Genomic DNA, 26,623 nt, shown 5'->3' on the forward strand with positions numbered 1-26,623 from the left:
ACTTTAGGAAGAGCAGTTCTGATTTTGGGGCAGAAGGACAGCGGCCTACCTGGTTTGAGAGAGGCAGGTGGCTGATTGTAATCCCGGGCGACGAAATTCCTTATGTCTTGAGCTGCTTTAAGCAGAAGCTTCGTGTAATCCATGGAGCCAGGTAAGGAGCAGCCCTTTACTGGCCTTAGGAGGCAGGTGGACGAGGAGAAAACGCCTTCTCCACTTTGGGTTTGGTTTGTCACGACTTCTCCCGGGTTTCCAAGCGATTTGCCTTTGCTGCGAGTAAGGCATAACCACAGCATTTTTCTTTCTTTCTTTTACTTTCCAAAATAGCAATGGTTCCTTAACTTCATTGCTTTCACGTGTTTAGATAGAGCTCTACTTTATTTCTCACTCCTCCTTCAATGAGCTTTGAGCGCCACCCCCCCCCCCCCCAATTGCAGCAAAGCCTCTTTTGAAGACATTTACAATGTTTTGTCCTCCAATTCAGTAGGTCATTAAAATCATGTTTTCAGACGTCCGTTTTCAGGCTGGCAATGTTAAGAGTAGGAAAAGTTGTTTCAGGATAAATACTTTTTAAGTTCCTTGCTCAAGCCCAAACTTGCTTTCATTCAGCGCCCCCACCCCACCCATTTCACTTTTTCCACCCACCCGCCCTCATTCCAGCGTTTATCGCATCTATAAATGCGTGGTTTGTATATGTTGGATCACAAGCAACGGGTTTGCAGACTTTTTTCCTTTTCTTTTTAACGTCCTCGTTCTCAGCACGTTTATTTGGAAGCCTCTTCCACAGATTTCAGTGGAGCTTACTCCCGAGGAAGCGTGCTCAGCAGCTCCAATCGCCCTCCAACGGCTCCCTCTCCTTATATAGCTCAAGAACCTTCGCATCGGGTCTATAAATACTGTACGATTCATTCCCCCAAAGCGGCAGGTTTCTGGAGTTCTGAACTACGGTTCCCAGCATGCCTCCCGCCATGACAGCTTCTTTCTGATTGGCTGCCCCGTGTTCTAGTTGGAACTCTGCATGTGGCTGCCGCTGTGCTGGGAGGAAGGCAGCCTTTTGCTGGCTATGTATGCATGTATAAATGAAAAAAGGTAAGTGAGCTCTGCTGTGTGCTCCGTTTGCAATGGGTGTTGTTGTTGTTGTTTGGCCCACTCCTTTTAATTATTGCCTCCCCCTCTACCCCCAGTTCTTTGTTCCTGACCCAGTTAATGGTGAGCGCTTCCCTAAAAGCAGCTGCTTTTCAAAAAGGCATGTTTGATATTGGAATGTGTGTTTAGGAAGATTTAGCCAATCGAAAACTGGAAAAGCAAGACTTGGGGATGCACCGAGTATGATCCCGAAGGGATAAAGAAAATATGTTCAGGGAGGATTACTACACACTCGAAAGCTGTGAAAACACAAGTACTGTAGTGATTTCTACCCCCTCCCGTTTTATGGAAACACCAGCTATTTCTGTTCCTCCTTGAGAAGCTTTGATGTAGTCGAGCAGAAAAGTGGAGGAGCCCTGATGTGCGATATATATATATATATATATATATATATAAATTTTAATTACAATCTTTCATTAAATGTTTCCCTTCAGGCAACTGATCCCCTCCAAAATCATTGCAGAGAGAAAGAAAGAAAATGTTAGCATTTGGTTTATTCCAAATCCCTTTTGAATTCTAGTTGCATTGCTGCATTATTTTTAAAGTTTGTTTTGCATGGTGTGTGGGAAGCTTCTTTTTCTTCCTCTCATCATAACATGGTGTTGGCACTTTGAAGGATGTTAAAAGCTTTGCAGCTTCTTGGTTAAAAGCTGTTTAGGGATTTAGGACTACACATTAGATGAATGACTTCTTAGCAGGCTTACTTCTCTATCTGTGTGGGGTGTTTGTTTTTTTAAAGAATAAAATAAAAACATTGTTTTGCTTGATTTCACCTCCAATTCTCACAACATTTCTGAGGATAGACTAGAGACAGAAAGCTTTTTTGGCACTAAAAGTTACGACACACCTACAAAAGCATCATGCCCAAACTTTACTCCCTTCCCACTCAGCTGTGTTTTTCAAAAGTATAAATTAAGCAGCCTATGTTCAGGTGCACAATATAAAACAAGGAAACTGACACTAAATTCTCCCTGTGCCTACTACGTACATTCATATTGCTGCTTTTAAGCAGTTGTTGTTGTTGTTGTTGTTGCTTTAAAGGTAGAACACCCAGGCAGTCAGGGAACTTACTGGAAGGAAATTCACGGAGGATAATTGAGCAGCTTCAGAATGGAAAGAATGAGGGGGTGTGAGTAAAAAAGATGAGTTCTCTTTATATCCAAAACAAACACATTAGATGCACCTAATATGGAAAACTTCTGAGATCCTGTTTTAAAACTCTGAACTCTTCTTTGTGGCAGTTGAGAATGAGGATTGTGTTAAGCTTGCTTGAGGTTATGACCACTTTGGAACGCGGGTCATGGTATTTCAGTGTTCTTTCTATACTAAAAAAAGTTTATTTTTAAAAAAATACTGTTTAGGAAGTGTCCTGTGAATTCCAGTAAAGTGTAGCTAGGTTAAGAACTTGAAGCCAATAGTTGTGTTCACTGACCATTATCTTACTGTAGGTATCTTCTGTTGCTCTTAAGTAAATATGTGTTTCTTTAGCTACCTGTTTAGAAGGGTTATAGCCCACTATTTGATTAAATGAACCTCAAGGTGGCTTACAACATATTGTAATAACATGCACACAGGCACACACACACCCCAACGAACCAACCAACCCTGGGACTCCAGAGCTGAAAGCCTTTGACCAGGACACCAAGGTTTCACTTCATGCCTCTCAGGAAGAATGCCATGGCAAGGGGGAAACCATCCCATCCAGTGCTTTTTTCCTAGAAAAATAGGTGCCGGTACTCACCATGAAGTTGTTACTACAAGTGCCACACCTTTTAACAACAACAAAAGAGGTGCTGGTACTGCGTATCCTTGAATACCCCCTGGGGGGGAAGCACTGATCCTATCCCCATCCACCAGCTAGAGAAGGAGCAGCTGCACACAGCATGCTCCCCACTCAGGGCAAAAGGTTTTCCAGTGCTAATTTATTATTTGTGTGGAAAATGTTTAGGAAGAATGAATGGGTGCCAATTGCAAATACAGTATCGGGCAAACTTGACAGTTCCGAGATTTTTAAGATACCGTAAGTGTGCTAAATCAGATTGTTCTCTGGGGCATCACAGGTCCCCCTCTCCCCATCACTCTGGCCAGCAAGACTCTGGACTGCAGGGAAGCGCAAACTGGCCTCATCCATTGACCATGGGACTTAAGGCTGCTGGGCTGTCTGGTTTTTAGGTGTATGCATGGGATCACACCCAAAGATGAGAGCCAGAATGGTGTAGTGGTTAGAATCTCAGACCAGGACTTGGGAAAACACAGATTCAAATCCCTACTCAGTCACGAACTCTAGGTGACCTTAGGCATGTCACCATCTGTCAATCCTAACATAACAGCCAGGGTTGTTGTGAAGATGAGATGGAGGTGTTTGTGTAGAGAACCACATGTGCCTCCTTGGAACTCCTCGGAGGAAAGCTGTGATATCTTGCCAGTTCCCTTGAAGATATAAAACCTATTAGTATATAAAGCCCTTAAGAAGTCAGGATCAGTTTACCTACATGATCACAGCATTGGAAGGGGACCATAAGAGTCATCTATTCCAGCCCTCTACAGTGCAGGAATCTTTTGCCTAACCGCCTTGCCCCACATGTCTCCACTTGACTGTGCCAATTGACGGAATTGGCGCTGCTTACAGGTGCTGCATAATACCCATTCCTCATTTGTGAGAACTTGATCATTTTAGTTTGGTAGCACTTACACTTAGGAACCCCCTTCCTATTGAGATTGAGCAGGTGCGTTCACCGTACTCTTTTTGGCACCTTCTTAAACGCTAATGTTTAGACAAGCCTGCCCAGATGCTGAGAAAGCCAAGGTAATTTTAATCTGTTTTAATATTTTCACTTTTGTATGTTTTAAAGTACTGTTGTAATTTTGGTTTTCTTGTTTTATCATTTCGTAAACTGCCTTGAAGGTTGTTTTTCCCCTCACTCAAGTGGTGTATACATTTTATGAAATAAAAATAAATCTGTGCTTCAAGATGCTGGCAAAATGAATTTCTCAGACAGAAGTAGACTTGGGGTCTCCTCCCATTTCATCAGTATATGCATATCCATATAATTCTGTGTTCCTTGTCTCCCATTTTCTAAATTCATAGTCCTTTCCGTTCCTCAGCCTTTTGAACCCTCTTTTCCATATTACTCAAAAAAAGAAACCCAAAAAACCCTGTGCTTACTTCTCTAAATTTAACATAGTACAGCCAGAATTGACCCTGGGATTGCTCTCAAGAACAAATCACAACTGTTGGTGCACGGGAGCAAGGGGAAATGTGGTGTGTGTTTATATGTGCCTGTGTGTGTGTGTCAGGAGGTGAGCAGTTTGGGCAAAGGCAGAGTTACCTACCTGCTTATTTATAAAGCTGGTTGAGAGATTTCTTAGGGTGGCTCCTGCTAATCAAAACAAATACTGTAACAAGAAGCAGACACTGAAAAAATACAGTCATATCTCAACTTATGAATATTGTGGGTTGCACATTTTCGGACTGCGGACCGTGCCGAACTCGGAAGTCCCGGAACAGGTTACTTCCGGGTTTCGGCACATGCGCAGAAGTGCAAAATGACACCATGCACGTGCGCAGACATGGCGCTTCAGGCTGCGAATGCTGCGGGTTGCGAACATGCCTCCCACACGGACCACGTGTGTAATCTGAGGTATGACTGCACATTGATAACCAGCAGGAAAGCAGTTTAAAAAAGAAAAAGAAAAAAACCTTCGAAAACTCCAAGCAGCATCAAATTTACTAAGGCAAAAAGGCTTGGGCAAATTAAAAACCATTTTTAACCCTGCACCTTAAACCAGTGTTAAATTTGGTGCCCAGTGGGGAGCTCTGGGCAGAACATTCCAGAGTTTGGGTGTTACCATGGCAAAGATCTGGTTACCTCTAATGGTGAGATTACCTGCAAGAAGGACCTCTGATGAATGATCCTAACAAACCGACAGTCCCCTGCAGGAGCAGACAGCACTTTCAAAGCTTTGGAATCGCCACCAAGAAACCTCTGCTTTTCAGTTCACACACCCGCCGTAACAGGCTGCGCTTCAATAAAGTCGCAAGTGGCATTTAAACAGGTGTCGGTCATGCTAAGCCATGTTTTGAACAAGCTAATAATGTTACCTTTCCCTAGGCTACAGCTACATAAATCTGCAAAACTATAAAAAAGGGCTGGCCAGGATTCTTGCTAATTTGGGGCCCTATGTCCAGTAATGTGTTTGAGCATACAGAGAGCTGGGTAGAACCTCATATAGAGTCTCATGCATCCTGTAAATACAAACATATCCTGACCAGCTGTGGTGAGTTGGGTGGGTGGCAAATAACATCTCATATGTACCCAAAGCACTGTCTGACCTGGTTGTTTAGGCATGCTTATGTTACAGAGTGTGGGTCGGTCAGTAGTGACCTGTTTCCCTGGCCGGACACCTCACTACTTCTTAGCTTGGGGCTCATTCTTAACATGTAATTTTGGTGCAATAAATGAATAAGAGAAAAGAAACATTTGATGTTAAACCATATGAGGAATGTGTATACAGTCATGGCTAACGGCCCATAGGGATGCCTGGACATGACTGGATTTCAAATCTTTTGGCAGGGATGCAGATCTGTACCAAGGGACAATTACCGCGTACCTCTATATAAACTAACAGTTCATAATGGCTTTTTTTATTATTTTGCATCTGGCCATGGCTGGATGGATGGGAGTACCAATAGAATTCTGCACTGCCTTCATGAGGGAAAAGTAATCATTTGGTTTTATTTCATGCCCACAACAGCAAACGTTTGGTTATATCCTTAAATGAGAGATCTATCCAAATAAGCTGGTTTGGGATTAGACGTCTCTCCTGAGTTGCATAAACATATGCAAATCTTAAATACCTGGGGCTTCATGCCTACTTTGAAAATACAGATGTAGAGAACCATGAAAAATGGAATCTTGAGTTTTCTCACTTCTATGAAAACCTTTTATTCTGTTCACAAGGGTGGTGGTAGTAGTAGTAGTAGTAGTAGTAATATGGTCACAGCAAATATTTTGTTGTTTTCAAGATAAATCCGTCCCCACCTCTCTCTCCAAAGAGACTTAAAGGCAATCAAGAAACAACAAATAATCCTTAAGAAAAACCCAACATACACTCACATTAATAAGTTAACAATATCCCTAACTAATAGTTCTGCCTTTGTCTACCTATAAAATCAGCAACTCAAAACAAACTCGCAGGTTTGAATTTCTCTCTCTGCTTTTTCAGTCAGGTTAACGATGGATAGCATTACTTGACCTCCCCACTTGCCAGGAAAAAGTTTATTTTGCCTGTTTTATTTATTTTTTTTACATCACAGGAGTGGAGTAGCTATTTCTTCTTTCCTCAGCTGCCTTCTCTTGCCTTTTTGCTGACCTTCCACCTAGAAAGACTAGAAAACCCAGCTGCAAAACTTGCAAATCAGCCTTGCTTTGCTACAGCTCTGAGCAAGCTCGAAGGTCCCCCTTACCCTGACTTCTCCAGGCTTGCTAAAATGGCGGGAAAAGTGTCTTGCTTCTGCAGAGCCACCAAGAAGCAGTCCATGCACACGCTTCTCCCTCACCTTAGAACTAATTGCCCCGATACCATCATGAGGACAAATCATCATGAAAGCTCAATGAAAAAAGACGTTTGAAGGAGCCCTGAGTGCATAAAGGATAGCAATTTCTGGCAAGGCAGCCAGTGTTGAAGGAATTGATTCCCTGAGGAAATTGCCCCAGCTTCACTTTCCCCTCAGATTAGCACCTCACTACTGCTGCCTTGAGGCAAAGAAGTCAGTTGTGAATCTCCATTTTTGTGTCTGTTTCGACTTAATGTGCTTTCCTACCAACCGTCTTCTCCTCTTGCATTGCCACAAAGAGAAACTGGAAGTAATTGCTTATATTTTTCATTAACCACAGCTTACTGTTCTGTCTGAACTCAAGAAACTGTGGATGACCTTAAGTATTGTTAATGTAAACCACATTCAATTCAAACCACATTTTTTTTAAAAAAAGTAAAAGGCAGTTATACCAGAGCCCATAAATGAAGTCCACCCCCTGCTTTTTAATTTTTTTAGCAAGGATGGCGAAAGGTCTTCTAGCTTGCAATCATTGCTACCAAAATCATTTTGGCAGGAATGAGCAGAGAGGACATCTTTAAAAAGTGTCACCTATAGCCCTGAAGACAGTTGCTGCAGCTTGTGTGTGTATTTCATTTCCACAAATGTTGACATGGAAAGAAATATACACATGGATAAATTAAAATTACCTCACTAACTGGAGCCCAAGAGAAATAACTTAATTGATATTCTATTCATTGCTGATTAAAAAAAATAATGGCCCTAGAACTCCGGGAGATCCCAAAGGGTGTTTATGGAAAAGGTATTGGTCCTGGTTCAGTTGTACGTAATAACATCACTGTGTGGAGGTGAAATGAATATGCCCATGCAAACCCAGCCCATTTTGTGGGGCCTGGATGAGTATCGCCATACTGATAGGGATGTATATTGTCATATGTGTTGCTGATGCTAACTGTGAGAAACCTACTGTATTTTTCCGTGTATAAGATTAGGTTCCCCCAAAAAAAATAATGTCAAAAATTAGGGGGGCATCTTATACACAGATATATCTCCCCCCATTTTCTTAAATCTGAGCCCCCCAAAATAGGGGGCGTTTTATACATGGGGGCGTCTTAGAGACGAAAAAATGTGGTACTTTTCTCACAAGAGTTACCCAGCTGGGTTAAGGCAATTTCAATTGGATTCAGTACACTATATTGATGCTTCACTTGTTGCATAAAGAACTCTATGATGTTTGGGAGTCGGGTTATTTGTGCTTCACCTGTGGAATGAGAAAAATACAGAGGATACTGACATTACACCTTTTTTTTAATGTGAGGGTGGCAAGTAACTTGACTGGTTTTGGGGAGAAGAAATAGTGTAGCTGAGTATCATTTTTACTCTAGCAATTTGGTAGATTGTATCGCACATTTCATTCCTCTCTGCACAACAATGATATTGTTTGTATTTCCACATTATTTATTACTGCATTTATATCCCACCTTCCCCCCACGCCCAGGAGCTCAAGGTGGTGTACGTGATTCTTCCCCTCCTCATTTAATCCCAACGACCCTATGAGGTACATTAGGCTGAGAGGCATCAACTGGCCCAAGATCACCCAATGAGCCAAATGGGAATTTGAACTCTGGTCTCAGATCCTATTCCGATGCTCTAACCACTATACCGTACTGGGTCTTTGTAGATGGGGAGCTGTGTCTGAGGGGAAAGGTCTTACCCAAAGGCTGCCAAGCGCCCTTCTGAGACACTGAAAAGTCTTAGTGCACAGTCCATGGCCAAAGGAACACACTTCATGCTGATTGACAATATGGCAATATCATTTGTTGAAGCTTCAAACAGAATTTACCAAGTTTTCTTTTAGAGATAATGTAATTTGAAGACTCAAGGGTGGGTGATGCTTCCCCACCACTTTTATCCGATTTTATCCGATTTTTTTTCAAGGGAGAAAAAATCAAAGTTTGATCTCCTCTGTTGAGGTACTCTTTAGCTATAGCTTCCAAGTCAGTGTAGTTTTCTTCTTTCTCATCTTTATTAATCTAGCTCCTGACATAAAAGACACTCCCGGCCTCCCCATGCTGTCCATTGACATGGAGAACAAGGAAAATGGATCTCTCGACACAGAAAAGTAAGTGGTTCCCTTGGGACAGTCATTTTGAGAACAGTGCCATTTTTTCGAGAAAAGAGGTGCCGGAATTCACCACAAACACCTCCCTCGTTCTCTTAGAGTGGCAATGGTGCCCACCTGAGAGGTGCCAGAACCCACCTGAAAGGTGCCCTGGTTAGAAAAAACACCCACCAATATAGCATCCCTGTTTTGTAGGGATTGAGGTCATTGTATTGGCCCCTCATCTAGTCTGTCAGTAATCTCCAGGTACTTGATTCAGTATTTCTACCCACCACCAGCTGAACTGGATGAAAATAAGAAGTATAGTTTGGTGTAATCTGTGCAACTGACGGCATCTCATGCCAAATTACCTGGATGGCCTCATTAAGTGGCTTCATGTAGATGTTTAGATAGCATGGGGTAGGAAATATGACCCTTGCAGAAATACATAGCCCCACAGCTGTGGGACTGCAGGAATCAACTCTCCTGGCAGGAGCAGAGCCACCTCAATCAGGTGTCTGAAAGGACACCATGTTTGTGGTTATTGAAAGTCACAGAGGAGAATTAATAGGGTCACACACACACACACACGGTTTCTCAGTTCATGAACCTGGTCCAAAATTGCGCCTAGCAACCCAGTTGGCATTAAAATGCCAGTATTTGTCCTCTGTGGTTTGTGTGTTGTGTCATTTATCCATATCTTACTAGCAAAGCACATGCCATAGTGATTGTCTGTTCTTTCCTTTGATGTCTTCAATGCAATAGTGTTGTTGTTTTTAAGGCATTCTGCGGTGCAGATCAGCAGTAACTCATAGTGTTAACTGTGGAAGACACGGAATATATCAAGAGGATGGTGGGAATTCATTTATTCCTCTTCTCTTCGCCATCCTCCTTGGTTTGAGAAGCCATTGGATGATGAAATTTCGAATAAGGAATTGGTTCCTTTGAGTGCAATTGGAACTGCCTGCCAGGAGGTGGCACTGTAGCAACAGTCTCAGGGTGGAAGTCCCATCTGCAGCTACATGAGCTGAAAGGGACATCGGATTGCATCTTGTAATCCTTGTTGGTAAATGAGAAGTTTCTTTTGCATCGTGGACCTAGAACTAATAGGTTCATACTGGACAGAGACAAAATATTTTTGTCCTATAGTAAACACTTGAGAGTTCGTCAACAAGGATACAGTAGATGGTATTTCTTTGCTGACTCCCACAGCCTTCTGATATTAAGACCACTGAGCTGTAGTTCAGTGGTGGAGTCCATACCTTGAAATAATCCAATCAGTTGCACTTGCTGCTAAAGGGTTGATATATAATATTTCGTAAGTGTTCTAATGTTCTTTGAAAGTGGCAGCTGAAGCTTTTCACAATCTCTGGCATAGCCAGGAGGAGGAGTTTGCAAGCTACTTACTGGGTAGCCATGCTGCACACACACTCCCAACAGAATTACACTGGATACTAATTAGCTGTCAAACCAGGTTTTTTGGATTTGACCTATAAAAAGCTTAGGAGCAGGTTACTTGAAAGAGCACCTCTCCTTTACTGCTCTGCTCACCCATTGCAATTAGCTGAGGAGGCTGTCCTAGTGGTGTTGCTTTTGGGGCAACCAGAAAAAAAGAGCCTTCTCTGTGGTGGCACCCTCTCAGTCAAAACATCTCCACCTTGAGCTCAGATAGGTGCCAACATTATTAGTATTTCAGCCCCTGTTGAAGACATACTTACATACCGAGACTTTGGCCAGTGCTTAGTTCCAGAATTCGACGTCAATGTTTTGCATTGTCTTGATCATTGCTGCCTTATGTCCTCTGTTGTTGTAGAGGCTGTTGATACTTTAACGTTTTTTTCTTTTGTATTTTGCACTGCCTTTTGCTGCCATATGAAAGGTGGTGTGACAACGCTTAATTCAATTAAACAGTGTTTGAGGTTGCATCCGAACTTAATCTTAACTATGGTTTGTTGAAAGAAGCTGGCTCCCTAAACCGCAACTTGCAAAGTGCTTTGTATCAAACCAACTATAGTTACGATTAACAGTTTCTGAGGTCCAGGTGCCTGGATAAGCTGTGGTTAATCAAAAACAGAAGGCAAACTTCCAAACTCTTTACAGCCACATCAGAGAAACAAGGGGGTGGTGCATACACACTTTGGGGGAGCTGGCCTTATTCCTATCTGAACACACCTCGCATTTGCACATCAACATGATTGCTATTTGCTGGACTAATTATTTTAGATACTAGTTTATAATACGATAGCATAGGTGGAAATTACATGTTGCATAATTTATGCATCCATCAAACTTGGGGAAGGGGAACCTGTGGCAATCCATATGTTCTTGGACTACAACTCCCATAATCCTTGACCACTGGCCTGGGGCTGAATGGAATTGTAGTTCAACAGCTCAGCTGGTTAGAGCATAGTGCTGAAATAATGCCAAGGTTGCAGGTTCGATCCCCGCATGGGACAGCTGCATATTCCAGCATTGCAGCGGGTTGGACAAGATGATCCTCAGGGTCCCTTCCAGCTCTACAATCCTATGATTCTAAGTTTGGGACCCACCCCTGAAGGTTGATAAATGCATAACATAATGTATGGGCATAACCCTTGTTGGCTGTGATCCTGATGCTTAGGTTGCCAGTTTAGATGCACATATTTTTCTGTCTCAGCTCTCTAGGCATTATGTTGATGAAGCTATGTTGTAATACCTAAGTACATAACTTATCTACATAGACTTCATGTAGTTACCACAAGATGGTGAAAGAGCATGTTTCGTAGGCTCCAGTCTTGGCAAGCATCTTCCATTAATTTTTAACTCCTGCTTGGAGATAACCAATGCAATCTGCTAATATGTAACAAATATCCATGTATTACAATTCTAAGCACCCTCTTGTAAATCCCTTTCAATTAGTAGCCTTGTATCAGGTTCGCAGCAGAGGAAATCAAAACCAGACCAGCTTAGATTAAATCCTTTGCCCTTCGGCTCTTATGATTAGGAGTTGGATGCTAATGGAGTCATTCCTTTATTTTTATTTTTAAAAAAGAAACTATGGGGAAGCATAATTAGCTAGTGCAGAAACTGACTTTTAGATGCCTACATGTGATGTATGTCTTCCTCTATTAAGTATTTGTCACTTTGCGGCAGTGATTACAAGTAGGATTTTAAACTGATGTCAGTCCATGGTGGGGCGGATTGGGCTGTTGTTGTTTGAACGCTGCATTCACATGGCAGCTTATTCCATCCCCCCCCCCCCTTTGTTAAGCTCTGCATTATATTTGAGCTTACACGCGGCATAGAAGCACTTCTGGAACTAGAGTGCCAAGTTCAGTTCTCATCTATGTGTTATTTGCTTCTGTGGGGGGTGGGGAATCCATGTGGAATTGACTGCTAAATTTGTGCTATACAGTGGTACCTCGGGTTACAGACGCTTCAGGTTACATACGCTTCAGGTTACAGACTCTGCTAACCCAGAAATAGTACCTTGGGTTAAGAACAGAAATCATGCTCCGGTGGCAGCGGGAGGCCCCATGAGCTAAAGCGGTGCTTCAGGTTATGAACAGTTTCAGGTTAAGTACAGACTTCTGGAACGAATTAAGTACTTAACCCGAGGTACAACTGTATTCCACTGTAGTTGCGGAAGTGGCTTTTTACATCCCATAAAAGCTCAAATATAATGTGAAACTTGAATAAACTGTCATGTGAATGCCGCCTAAGCAAGACTATTTACTACTGCAACATGATGGCAATAGAAGAGATGGAAGGAGAAGAAACTAGCAGGGTTCCCCCCCGCCTAATGATTGCAGTTCTAACCAGCATAACAGCAGCATTGCATAAAGTTAATGTACTTGAACCGCCCTTTGCCAGGGTTTTGCTGAGGTGGCTGCTGCTGCTTCTGAAGCAACGAATGCCACCAGTGATTGCAAACCTATTCAAAAGAAGAGGCATAAAGCCCTGAGGAGAAGTCAGCAGTTCAGGGTTCCCTTCTCAATCCCGTGGCTGGTGCTCAGAGTACCTTTTGGAAAGATTGGGCTGTGGCTTTCAACTGTGCTAGAACAAAGGTTTTCAACCTTTTTGAGTCCGCGGCTCCCATGACCAACTGCGTTCTTTCTGCGGCACCCCTGTGGGGCTCAGGAGCCCAGATGTGTCACCCCTTGCCTGCAGAGCCGACAGCATCTCACCCTTTTTCGAACACCCTCCTTTGTGGGGTGTTCCCTCAGCCTCCTCTCCTCTCCCCTCGGGAGTCCTGCAGGCAGCCGCTGCTGCCGCCCCTGGTCTCTGACCTGCCCCAAAGAGAAGTGCCTCCTCACACTGCCCCACAGGGGCCTGGAAAGAGGACGCCCCCAGTCTGAATGGCCAAAGGTGAAGGTGAGGCTAGCACATGACTCATCTTGGGTGGCAGCAGCGGGCGCTGCACAGCCTGCAGACATTGCACAACTAGCACAAGAAAGGCTAGCGCAGTGCCTGCCTGGCCTCCCATTTGTCCATTCCCAACAGCAAGGGCTGGTAGACTGGCCTGCTGTGCTCCCTTGCCCGCTTGCTTGCTTGCTTGCTTACTCCAAGGTTGCCTCAGCTCCTGGCATTCAGCACCCCTGGCCAGCCCCAGAGGCACCATTCACTTGCAGAGCTTGTAGCAGGGCTGCGGCAAGAAACAGCTGTGCAAGCCTTTGTGAGGCAGAGACGTGAGAGGGCATCAGAGGGAAGGGAGGGAAGGAAAGAGGGACAGAGGCCAATGTTGGCCCGCGGCATCCCTGACCATCATTCAAGGCACCCCAGGGTGCCACAGCACATTGGTTGAAAACCACTGAGCTGGAACAAAGTCCCTCTCTTGGGCGTAATGGTTGTGGGCTGCTGCTACTGTTTTCCCAGGCAGTTTTGGCTGGGTTGTTTGATCTCTCTCTGGGCTGATTCTCGGCTTTGTGAGCAGTCTCACAGCTACCACAAGTATAGCCTATACTGGGGGTGTGAACAACGTGTGTGTCTGTCCCCAAGTGTCCAATTTGCTGCATGTGTGAAAAGTTTCCAGTTTCCCTCAAGCTTCGCCTTCTTTGGTTTGTTTTATTTTATTTAAATGCCTCTGCAAACCATTTAATGGTTTCGAAATCCCCCTAAGTGCTGCACAACATAAAAACAATAATTCCATTAAAACAAAAAAAAGCAATATAAAACCAGTAAAACGGTCGTATAAAAGCAGGATATTTTATGAAAAAACCTTTATAAACTGCCCTGCATCCACATAAGCATGAATGTGTGGGCCAGTTTAGCACGTCAGGAAATTGATATTTAGCTCGCCCGTTCCATCTGCAGGGACCAGTACGGTATTGATAGTCTACTGTATTTAATATGCAACCATGGAGCATGGAATGGTGCAGCCACCAACCCCATGATTATGCTAGGCTGGCATCTATTTAGGATTGCAGTCGCTCCATTGGATTGACACATTCCTGCTTTTATGGGTGCGCTTTTGAGCTATTCCCCCCAAGTCCCTGCAGCAGGAAAAGAAGATACTGTACAGCTTGCCAGTTTATGAGGAGAATGGTTCCGGTTCTGTTTGTTTCCTGTTGCATGCCATTCCCAGTGCAAAATGACAAGGCTGAGGATGGGTAACTCAGCAGACCAGCCTTACTGCATTCCTGTAGCAGCTGGCTCATGTACATAAAGGACTGCATTTCAGATATAAGCATATACACAATAGCGGAGTCAACAGGTTTCTGTAGTAATCTTTGTTACGCTTTTCCAAATTGCACTGAACATGCTACACTTGCGTAGCCAGAACCTCCAGAACTCTGTCATGCCCTTCTGTTCATCTAGGTCAAGGGAGCAGGCCGGCAATATTGCCTTTCCTTAACAGTGCCTGCGACTGAGGTCATGTACGCCAAGTGTTTTTAATACTGAAAAGTGCTATAGAAATTCTAATGTACTAATACTTCATGGAGTGCCAGTGTGGTGTAGTGATTAAACTAAGGCCCGGGGGCCGGATCCGGCTCAATCGCCTTCTAAATCCGGCCCACAGATGGTCCAGGAATCAGCGTATTTTTACATGAGTAGAATGTGCCCTTTTATTTAAAATGCATCTCTGGGTTATTTGTAGGCGTAGGAATTCGTTCATTATTTTTTTTCAAAATATAGTCTGGCCCCCCACAAGGTCTGAGCAACAGTGGACCGGCCCCCTGCTGAAAAAGTTTGCTGGCCTCTGGATTAGAGTCTTGCCTTAGAAGAATCAAATGGGTTTCTAGTCCTTATGACTTACTTGAAAGGGTGTGGTGAATCTCGGAGGCCAAAGGAATGATGGATTAAAATTTCCAAGAAGCAGGAGCTCATTGATCCACACATCTCCTTAGTGAAGCAGATTAAATTATGCAGAATAATAAACATTGTACGACAAAGCATGCAAATTAACTCACACACAAATATTTGGTTGGGTATATAATTCAGCTTTTTGAGGTGCACCGTTTGGGTTAGCTTGGCATAAAACATCTGTCTTAAAAAAAGAAACAAAAAATACCACTGTAAGCGACACTGTTTCTGCGATTGCAAGAGCCGTGCACAGAAAATGGCTGTTTTCATCATGAAGTTATGCAGGAAATGCCTTAATTAAGCCCCTGGAGCCGCTTACTTGGGAAAAAACACTAAGAAGCCCCATATTTTGCCCAGCTGATATTCTCCCTAGAACCTCAGGATGGCTCCTGGATAATGTAAACAAGCCCAAGGTTGATGCATGTTCAGGGACAGCTGCCCCAAGATAAGATCCCACGTACACAAGCTTGTTTATTGTTTATTTAAACAATTATATAATTCATTATACAGCTTTAGGCGCCAGGCAAAAATATTCATTTTTAACTAGGCCTTTGGTTGATTTGATTGACATCCTATGCCCTTTTAAAATGTGGGTTTTTTGGGGGAGGGGGTTATTGGGTTGCTGTTTCTATTTTGGCTATGTATTTTGTGGTTTTATATTTTGATTTTATTCTGTGAACTGCCCTGAGATCTCGCAAGTGTAGGGTGGTATATAAATTCAATAAATAAGAAATAATAATAATAATAATAATAATAATTTATATACCACTTCAATGAGTCGAAGTGGTTTAACAAAGATACAGTGTATGTGTGTATATCATTTAAAACTATAACATCAGGCATCAATTGAAATAGCTGCTGGAATTTTTTTTTAAAAAGTCTTCATTGGGTGCTGGAAGTTCAAAGGGATGAAAGGGCCTGTCTGACCTGAACTGGAACAGAGTTGCACAAATTCCACAAGCTTTTAACTGTTATTGTAAGCTGTTCTTGAAAGAAGACCAAGATGCTGTGCTTGCATTCTGCAAGGTGGCTGCAGGGGCAGCTGCGTAACGAGAACGAATCTTCACAGGAAATTTGACTACGTGTCTCGCATACGACTTCTGAATGTAGTTTACATGTGTTGGGTGTGGCAGCTCTGTAGTGGGAAACCCGCAGCCCATGTGGTCCTGGGCCTGATTTCATGCAGCCCAAATTTCATGTGACTTGCAAAGATGGGTTGGCATGGCCAAACTTGGCCCTCCAGCTCTTTTGGGACTACAACTCCCATCATCCCTAGCTAACAGGACCAGTGGTCAGGGATGATGGGAGTTGTAGTCCCAAAATATCTAGAGGGTCGAGTTTGCCTGTGCCTGGTCAACAGTGTGTTTGCTTTTGTTTGTGGAGGGGCAGCAGTTGATTTTTTCACATGGATCTCCTTCACAAAGAGAAATACTCTCTACCCCACTTGTAAAGTAAGCCCAGCTGACTTTGGGTCTTTGGTGGAAAATCCCCTGACTTTGGGCCTTGGAAGCACAAGAAAGAAATCAGTTTGTTGGTTTAACCCAAGAAGAGCGCAGGCTTAAAATCGGACCAACTCTGACTGGGTAAGGCAGTTGTGAGGGTTAGAACGCAGGTAAGCTTGCCTTTCCTTCCTTATGGTGAGCAATAAGTTACTTATAGGGAGCAATAAGTTACTCAGCACCTGGTACCTGTGTGTGATGCACAAATATTAACATTTGCTTGCATTTTTTAAAATTTCGTAGCTTGGTAGAGAATGGAAGACCACCTGATCCTGCTGACTGGGCGGTCACAGATGTGGTGAATTATTTCAGAACAGTGGGCTTTGAAGAACAGGCTCATGCTTTTCAAGAGCAGGTAAATCTGTTTGGACAATCCACCTTGTAACTGTTTGCCTATGCGCCTGGGGACACTCCTAAGAAGCAGTGTAGGCAGTTGTCACAGAAGGATTAATTAGTTGAATTCTTTGCTTCTATTCTAGAAGACCAACATGGCATAGTTGGAGGGGAGGGGCATGTTTGTATGATTACGCCTGTAAGGCTATGCACACTGTTTCTAAGAGTAAGCCCCAGTAAACTTAGCTGGACTTAACTTCTGAGCAGGCATGTCTAGGATTGCTTATTGGCAAAACTGCCTGGCTCTACCACATTTGTGAACTTGGGCATAACGCTTAAGGCAGCAATTCCACCCAGTTTAACAGTCTCAAACTTGCTGGCAGATCAAAACACAGTTCCCAATCTGATTACTCATTTTGCAATGCAGTTTAGGTGCGCAAAGTATTGGGTACAGAAAAATATGTGTTTTACCGTCTGGATGCTCATAAAATGCATGGGAAAGCATGGGAAAATGTGTATTTTGAGGGAAATGCATACAATATAAATGCAAATATTTTGGGCATTCTTTTTTTAGAAGAAAAAAATCACACCAAACGGGATGGAACGGAGTGCCAACAAAAATGAAATGGATGCATTTACAGTATAATCCAAACCCAAGATCCACCCAGATGGATATTACTAAGCAAGTTAGTAATAGGTGGGTCGTGAGCTATCCCAGCTGAGCTGGTCTAGTTCCCTCCTTCTGGTTCAGCCAGGAATATGCTAGCATAAGTCTTTCAACCTGGCTGAGGTGAGGCTATGCTGGCCAGGGCTCAGGTATAATAATAATAATAATAATAATAATAATAATAATAATAATAATTTATTATTTATACCCCGCCCATCTGGTTGGGTTTCCCCAGCCACTCTGGGCAGCTTCCAACAAAACACTAAAATAAAATAACCTATTAAACATTAAAAACTTCCCTAAACAGAACTGTCTTCAGATGTCTTCTAAAAGTTTAGTTATTTTTCTCTTTGACGTCTGGTGGGAGGGCGTTCAGCAGGGCGGGTGCCACTACCGAGAAGGCCCTCTGCCTGGTTCCCTGTAACTTGGCTTCTCACAGCGAGGAAACCGCCAGAAGGCCCTCGGCGCTGGACCTCAGTGTTCGGGCAGAACGATGGAGGTGAAGACGCTCCTTCAGGTATACTGGACCAAGGTAGCAAATCTTTCACTGGTGTAACTCCCCAAGGATGACTGTGTTTCAGTTCGTGTACTGTTTTGTCAAGCAAGCACAAATTACGTAGGCTTACCTTTAAAGGTGAGCTGAATCACATTATTATTATTACTGTTTATTATTTTTATTTATTTTGTGCTGTCCTTGCATTTGCCAAATTCAACCCACGCATGACTTCTGGTTTGTGGAAGAAACCCAGCAATCTTCACTTGCTGCACTGCTGCTCTGTTAGCAGTTCAACCTCCGCACATCCTTTTCGTCTTCACTCTCAGTTGTAGTATGGATTTGGAGTCGTGCCTGTGTTTGTTTCTGTGTGGATTTCTCCAGGACCCGGTTGTGGGTAGGCAAGAGTGCTGAGCCTTTTACCCGAAATGGAGATTTGGAAAGGAATGAATATCTTCTCGTAGACAGGAGACTAGCCTTTCCCAGCCAAACTGGCGGGGCTGATGTGAATTGTGGTTGTTCGAAAACAAGTGGAGGATACCTGGTTAGGGGAAGCTGTGTCAGAACAACCACTCTCCTCCCTCCTGTGCGCTGGCCCAAAAGGAGATTGCTTCAAGCTGTAGCTGGGGACATCAGAAAGCCTGGCTGCCCCTATCCTCAGTTTCTAAAAAAAGAGAGGGGATGGGAGGTTGATTTGAAATCACATCTTCCGACCCCTGATGCTGGATGGATGACGATGTTGTTACCTGAAATGTGTTCTGCCCACGCTCAGCGGTGCACTTGGAATCTCCTGAGTCTTAAGTCCTGGTACCCAAAAATTGTTTGGGGCCAACCTAAACCCTGCTGCCAGTATGATGGCTGGTGTCGATCAACAGACCTGCTTTCAGACTGACTCTGTGATGCAGCTAACACTAAGTAATAACTTGAGTCGGATGCTGTTGATATGTTTTGCATAACCGTAGTACTACAGTTGTAAGTTGGTTAATTGCCGTGTTTGGATTAGCCATGTGATGAAAACCCTGCTTACCCAGCAGGGTATATTTACTCATCCGGACCTCTTATGTAAGGCATCCTCCAGGTTCTTCTGCCAAGGAAGCCTGGCTGGGAAGGCACAGCAGGACCAGCAATTAGACTGGCATCAACTGCTAGCCTTGAAATCGCAGAGACCCTGGAAGGAGCTAGTGCTTGATTGGTGGTGTGTGCAGTTCCTTGAGAGAGCACTGCCTTGGCATGGGAGGATGTTCTGGCAGCAGCGATGATGAAGGTGACCTGAGGATGACACAGTGACCCCCCTGCGTTGGGGCCCATCCCTGTTTAGATCCATGTCCTCGGCTCTGAAGCCCATTAGCTTCCTCTGGTCCAAATGTGCACAGCTACCTAGAGGGAGAGGAGGCAAGCAATGGGAAAGGCAATGCTTTGCCTCCTTGCTGCTTGCATGTTCCAAGAGGACAGGGGGAACGGGCAATTGGAGCACAGCAAGGAGCAGGAGCCCAAGAGGCGAGGGGGTTGGGGGGGGGAGGGCCCTAGCAGAATTTTGAGCTTTGGCAAGGTGCCCAGAGATGCCTCCCTCTGGTGCAGAGGTGGGGAAATTATGGCATCTTCAGGAATTTCTGGTAGGAAGGCAGCTTTTAGCAATCCAGAACTCCCAGTTGAGGTTGCCAGCCTGTAACAGCAGCCTTACAAAGACAAAACATAACCCACACTGTTCCAGCCACACACCTTTTGCTGACTCTCTTAGGGTATGCTTGTACTCCTGCCTTTTCCGTCAGGGGCCCTTCATTCATTACCACAACAGTGTAAGAGTTTCTTTTCTACAGCTTCATCTTACTTTGCTGCAGTAATATCTTTACAAGACTGGCACAAACATGACTGGGTTGATTGTGTTGGCTCATTCCGCCCAGTTGCTTCCCTCCCTTTCCGGCTGGGCACTAATTAGATGGGAAGGTCTGTTCTTTTATTACATTTATTTGCTGACCTTTTGTTTACCAATCGCTTTGCCTTATTGCCATCACTGCAACCTAGCAACCCTGCTGAGTCAGTCAATGAACTTTCTGGATCCTTGTGAACTTGCTGGCAAGGAGGTCAAACATAGGGAAATCAGCTGCAAGACTATACATGAGGTTGAGGCAGGAGAGCAATTTCCCATGATCCTTAGCTTTAGCCAAACTTACCCTTGCTTCACTCCTGAAAATGAAATGGAGGTGAAAACCTCGTAACCAGGGGTTTGAACCTGGGTCTCCCTACTCTTAGTCCTACAAAACTTAGTCCTACAAAACTTTGCAGCTGTTTAACTAGCCAGTCACTTTAATGGTTACTTGCATTTTCAGTTGTCTTCACCCCACCACCTTGATATTTTTATGATACAGCTGTACAAAAATATTCTTAATAAGTAAACAAAACTGAAACAGCACAGCACAGTTTAATAGTGAATTAATTTCAAAACGGCAAAATATCAACAAGGGTTTTTTTTGAAAGGCTAGAGGGGATATATACAACACCAAGAGCAAAAGCAACGAGCCCGGCTATCAAGGAACACTTGGTGATAAATAATGATTTTTAACATCTGTCTGAAGGAGTGAACAGAAATCGGCTACTCCCACAATGCTCGTGGGGTGTGAAGTCTTCTCCCTATATATGGCTGGTTTGCGAGCAGTGTATAGTCACCACAGCTGTAGAAAAACTGTGGGTGGAAGATTGCACCTTCCACTAGTAGTTGGTGAACATATTCGGTGGGAGTGGAATCCATGTTGCTAAAGGGAGGTCCTGTAGGGAGGAGAATAAAGAAGAACACAATTCAGGATGCTTGTTTATTGTGGATGAGTATAAGCACTTCTAACCCTGAGTTGTTCGCTAAAGCTCAAGATGCTGTTGGGATTCTGAATATGCAGGCAAGAAAAGTTCCCTGTTAATAACCAAAGTGAAAATCAGCAAACCAGAAGATGTCAAAACTTTACTAAAGAGGAGCAGAAGCCAGCCAGATACAAATGCAGGAGCCATTCATACTTGAAACGATCCTTTCAGATACCATCTGCTCTGCATGCTTCTAAAAACACCCCAACAACCTCAAAGGAAATTATACAATTTTAATTTTCATTATCTGAAGATAGTTCTTTCATTAAAATTATCCCAACAAGTTGCTAACATGCTGTGTCTACAGCTTTGCTATTATGTCTGCCTATGAAAAACATATATCTTGGCAATGCAGCTGGCTACGTGGGTACTGTATATGAATAAATGCAGATCTTTTCATATCTTGTACTTTAGCAGAAAGTATAACCCCCCTGGCCACTTTCCAAAATCAAAGTGCCTTACAGCTGTGCTCATCTTTACACTGCTGTTATTCTCTGATGTCATCGAATTCTGAAGGGCGAGCGTCCCACCCTCATAGCCAATGAAATTGCAGTATGCAAATGAAAATGGCTGAAACCTAGCAGTTGGCTGATGTCATAGCGATGTCACAATTTCTCCCTGACAGTGGACTGTTTGAACCATTTTGAAATCAGTCGTTGGATGTTGAAACAGCTTTCCCCCTTGCCCCCAACCTGTTTGTCAGTGCCCCAGATATCACTGTTAAAACCCTGAGCAACGGTGGTGCACACAAAGACATGTAGCGCCTCATGTTATTTCAGGCCTGCCTTCTTTTGGAAAATGTACTAATAACCTTTCAACTGTGAGACTGACCAGGTGCCAGGACGTAATCGGAATATTGTTCAGATATTTGCCAGGAACAGAGGAAGCGGATATTTATGCTTAAGACTGTTGGAAGAAGATGGTGAATTATTACGAGGTTCTGGGAGTGCAAAAAACCGCGTCTGCGGATAACATTAAGAAAGCCTACCGGCAGTTGGCCTTAAAAGTGCACCCAGATAAAAACCCAGGGAACAGGGAAGCAGCAGAAAAGAAATTCATAGAGCTCTCTAAAGCTTACGAGGTCTTGTCTGATACTAAAAAGAGGGATGCCTATGACCGATCCCGCAAAGGAAACGGACGTGAGAGAGAGTGGCATGAAAGAGGCAGAGGTACATGCAGACATGGTGGGTCTGGAGACAAGGAGAGAGACAAAGGGCACCTCGACACTGAACCGAGTTTCCACAGATCCCCCCTAGATGTGCGCAAGGGGGTGGACACCTTTTCCTTGAATATCTTTGATGACCTGCTTGATGACATTTCGGGCAACCAGCAAGGCCACCACGGAAGAAGAAGAACCAGAAGCGACAGCAGCTTTTCTGTCTCTATCAGTGGGGTGTCCCCCATTGCAGGAACCGGCTTCACTTCCTTTGGCTCTGAGATCACCGGCGGCTGTTCCTGCACTGCTCTCCACAGTGGCAGGAAAGGAAGGTTCAAGTCCATCATTACCACCAGCAAGGTTGTGGACGGCAAAAAGGTTGTAACCAAGAGAATTGTGGTGGACGGCAAGGAACGCGTTGAAGTTGAGGAGCAGCCCATCTGTTACTGAAGGGCTCCCGGCTGTTAATTGGTAAGGGGCAACTGGTACTGAGCCTATTAGGAACTTGTACTGTGTTTCGCATTGTGTGATGGGCTGGTGGAAATGCTTTGTGGTGCTTGGCGGTTTGGGCAAACCTTTGGGCGGGCAATAGCTTATTAGAAAAGCTTCCCCCAGTCTCATCATGAGCTTTATTTAGGCATCCGTGAAGAGACTTCAGCCCACAAGTCACACTTGGCCTGCAAAGCTCTTTTTCTCTAGCCATGCCCATTGGCCCTGCTCATGACATCATATGAACCCCTACAGTTGCAGAAGTACCAAAAATAAAATTCAGGGTTGGGGGATCCCTACTACGCAATGAGAACTGAGCGTTTTCAGTGGTGATAGAATGCTGACTGACTGTTGGGGAGGGAACTGAAAACTGGAGAGGGAGGAGGAAGTGGAACGGAGTTGGCTGGAATCCTGAACAGTACTACATTTTGTTGTAGATCCCACTTCTTTATATTTAAATGCGGTCTGGACCCTCAGCCTCACAACAATGCATGTCTACAGCCCCTTTTTGTTGAATGCAATCTGAGGCCTGAGAATCTCACCCAATGAAAGCTCAGGTTTCCAAGTGGAGAGGTGAAGGTGTCTATAGAGTGCAATGGTGCCCACCTGAGAGGTGCTGGAACTGCGCTCTGACACACTCTGGCAGAGGGGGGAAAACAAAGCACTGAGGATTAGTAATGATGTCTCCTGGTGAATACACCACCCGGTTCCCTAAGTCTGCATCCTTTCACTTTTGTGAGATCAAACACAGGCACCTGCATGTGATCAGGCTTATGATGCTGACTCAGCATCATAAAATGGCACATCACTCTGTTGTGTCGCTTCTGCCCAAACCAAAAGGGTATGTATGAGGATTAGCTTATGCTAAAAGTTGAAAGTTGTGTGCTGCTTGTGGACTAGCCAGCAGGGTCAGAAGAGAGAGAAACATTGCAGGTGTCTGTCCACTAAGTGCTGGGAAGATGAAGTGCTTGCTTCCCAGCTCAAAAGTGGTACCTCATGTTTTTGGTTCAGTCAGCATTTTTCCCTGAATAAGTATTTGGGCAGCAGCTATTGTGGCAGTAAGTTGTTAAAGGACCTTATTCAGCCTGCATTCTCCGCAGAAACAAATTGTGAATACCTACTCTTCCTAGAATGTTTTTGCATCTCCAGTCAACAAGCATTGTTTGAATGGACCCAGAGATCTTTCATTCTCATTGAGTGGCAGCATTTGTGACCTCTATATCTAAAAGCCATACATATTTATAATTGAAAAGCTAAAAGCCATACATATTTATAATTGAAAAGGGTTCTGCGTATAGAATTTTTGTGGGTTATTGTAATTACAAATGTGGACATGCTTGTGGCTTTACTAATACTGGTTACATCTTCATGTATTTTGTTTGTAATGGCCTGAGAGCTTGAACAATAAATTTTATTCAATCGCAAGAATCTGACCACAGCAGAACAGGCAGGGGCGGGATCCTAATTGGCATGTTAGGCTCATAAAATACTGAATTCATAGATGCAAGTTTAGCTTGTCAACATCATTTTTGCCATGTGTGATTTATGCAAAGCATAGTCTATTAAAGTTAATTGAAAATAAAGTCAGGTATGTGTCATTAGTTACATTTTGAATGCTAAACTCTTATCAAGATTAAGTTTTATTTTAATATTAGCTGATGCCACACTTTCAGTCTAAGGTGTTAGGGATTGGGAACAAATAACAGCACGGCCTTTTAATTAGCAGGCCAATATAAGATGTAAATCACAAGTATAAGGAATCTCAGATTGGTACAAATTGGCCAGTCAGTATACTGCCACTCCACACAGAATCTCATGGTGTGCCTTCCTCAAGCAAGCTATACACACAGCTTTTTGGTGTGACAGCTTTTTGGTGTGACAGTACGCACTGGTATCTAGTACCCTCACTGGTTTTTGACTGCCCACGGCAGCCATTTTGTGCTTGCACAGAGACCACACTTTCACTAAGATATGAGTATTGCAACCTCATTAAAAAAAGAAAAGCACTTATATATGATTCTTGCTCATAACACTGCCCCTATACTGATATACTATACAGGCTGTCCAGGGGTAAGTGTTGTAAGTAAAGACACCATAGCAGTTTGAGGTTTGAGGCAGGTAAGAAAACTATACCCAATCCAATAACTGCCCTTAACAGTCACGTGTTTGGCTGCTTTCTGACAGCTGCTGTACCATAAGAGTAAATTTGGGTCAATCGAGGTTTCCTGTATGTGGCATCACCCGCTCCCAGTTCACTAGAGCTGCTTCTACACCAACTGGAGGTGCACAAGAGACAAGATTTTTTTATTATTAAAAAAGCTACCAGAAAGGAGCGTTCAGGAAAGGGGCATATAAGAATGGGGGGGGGTGAGGACTTTGGGGGAGTTGTGTGGAATGTGAGGGAGAATGGTGGTTGGAGACCAGTGGAAGGTTTTGTGTTTTCTTGGAGTTCCCATCCACTAAGTCAGACTATACCAAAAGAAAGAAGCTGGCAGGTGAAAGACCAGAAGCTACTGTTATACATGAGTTGCCCACTCGCAGGAAGCTCTTCCTTTATTTAATTTCTCCCTTACTTTACACTTTCTGGTCCTCTCTGAGAACCACCAGATCCATGATGGTTCCTCAGTGTCACGTAATCTCAGGAATGATCTGGAAGTATTTGGACAGGAAGTAGAACTGTATCTCAGGGACTATACTCATTCTCACATAATTCCTCTGACTGGCATGGAACCTTAGTCTTGGTTTAGACCTAGCCCAGGCTTCCTCAGATTCGGCCCTCCAGGTGTTTTTGGCCTGCAACTCCAATGATCCCTAGCTAGCAGCACCAGTGGTCAGGGATGATGGGAATTGTAGTCTCAAAACATCTGGAGGGCTGAATTTGAGGGAGCCTGACCTAGCCTGTTCAGAGGAAGGGGAAGTAGCATTTTCTGGATCTGAAGACCATGCTGGCCCCTTTGGCCACAGTACAGACCTGGGCACCTGGTGATGACTCTGCAAGCTGTTCCAGTTTCCGGGTGCATTACTTTCTTGAGGTTTTTGACACCCTCTTGCTTTCATAAATTGTCTGACATATTTATTGATTTCCACCCTTAGGAAATTGATGGGAAATCTTTACTGTTGATGACGAGGAATGATGTGCTGACTGGACTTTCATTAAAACTGGGACCTGCACTGAAGATCTATGAATATCACGTAAAGCCTCTACAGACACAGCATCTCAAGAACACTTCCCTATAGTGGACTGTCAGATGGGGACCATGTTGTGTCTCTGGTATTCAGAATAAATAAGCAACTTTGGTTTCTTGTTGATGGAACTTTGTAAAAAAAAAGAAAAAAAGACTGTATGTGTACATAAAGAGTTTAAACCAAAATGGCACTGATATAAATATATATAAATATATATTTATAGATATATCCTATTGGATAGCTTTAGCAATATGCTGTATGGTGGTTATTGAACTGATGGGAGGGATGAGTTTCTCACTGTTCCATCAAGTATATGACCAGCTCAATAGTTTTTCTTCAATGAGATAAAAGGTAAGTAAAAACGGAAAGCTAGACAAAAAACACTGATTCTTAGAATTACTGTTTGAGAGGTAAGGATGCTATTCACCATAAATATCTCTTGCATGTGACTCATTGGGCATAGGGATGGAGCAATCCTAGGTGAACCTCGAGCTTCTACGCTTCCTTCTTCTCTAGTGCACCCACAAGAAGAAGCTGGGAATCTTCTAGCTTTGCTTTAACCACAGCCTGTTCTGTTTTCCCAGCTGAAAAACTTTGGTTAATGTTGACAATGGTTTGTGCCAGCTTGATCCAACCATAGTTAAGATTAAACACAGTTTCTCAGTTAGGAGTATGCAAAAGGCTGCTGTGAAAAAAATGGAAGAAGCTTTCCAACGCCTTGTGGCTGCACCAGAACAGGAGAGGGTTGGAGAAAGTTTGATGCTTGGGCTCGTGTTAAGCTCTAGTTTGCTGTGGCATCAAAACATAGCCACTGAACCTCAGTAGTGCTGTTGCACAATTCCCTTTTGCTTCAGTGGTGCTTGCACA

General features: G+C 43.7%; 1 protein-coding gene across 10 annotated transcripts; it reads left to right on the forward strand.

The window, feature by feature from the left end:
• SAMD13 (sterile alpha motif domain containing 13) lies at positions 1 to 25,867 on the forward strand. Of its 10 annotated transcripts, XM_079981750.1 has the most exons (5): positions 1 to 151; positions 2,185 to 2,272; positions 8,738 to 8,822; positions 16,826 to 16,937; positions 25,664 to 25,867. In XM_079981750.1, the coding sequence occupies exons 2-5, from the start codon at positions 2,254 to 2,256 to the stop codon at positions 25,805 to 25,807; spliced, it is 360 nt and encodes a 119-aa protein (XP_079837876.1). In that variant the 5' UTR covers positions 1 to 151; positions 2,185 to 2,253; the 3' UTR covers positions 25,808 to 25,867. The 10 variants fall into 10 exon arrangements, with proteins under 10 accessions (XP_079837876.1, XP_079837877.1, XP_079837878.1 ...); XM_079981751.1 differs by lacking the exon at positions 2,185 to 2,272 and having other exon boundaries at positions 2 to 151; XM_079981752.1 differs by lacking the exons at positions 1 to 151; positions 2,185 to 2,272 and adding an exon at positions 971 to 1,086.
• The last annotated feature ends 756 nt before the right edge of the window (positions 25,868 to 26,623 follow it).

Source organism: Podarcis cretensis (genome assembly GCF_951804945.1).
Source record: "Podarcis cretensis genome assembly, chromosome: 6".
NCBI lineage: Eukaryota > Metazoa > Chordata > Lepidosauria > Squamata > Lacertidae > Podarcis > Podarcis cretensis.

What these genes read in the sequence shown, in the direction of transcription:
- SAMD13 (XM_079981747.1), top strand. Translation starts at nt 21,845, where the DNA reads ATGGTGAATTATTACGAGGTTCTGGGAGTGCAAAAAACCGCGTCTGCG.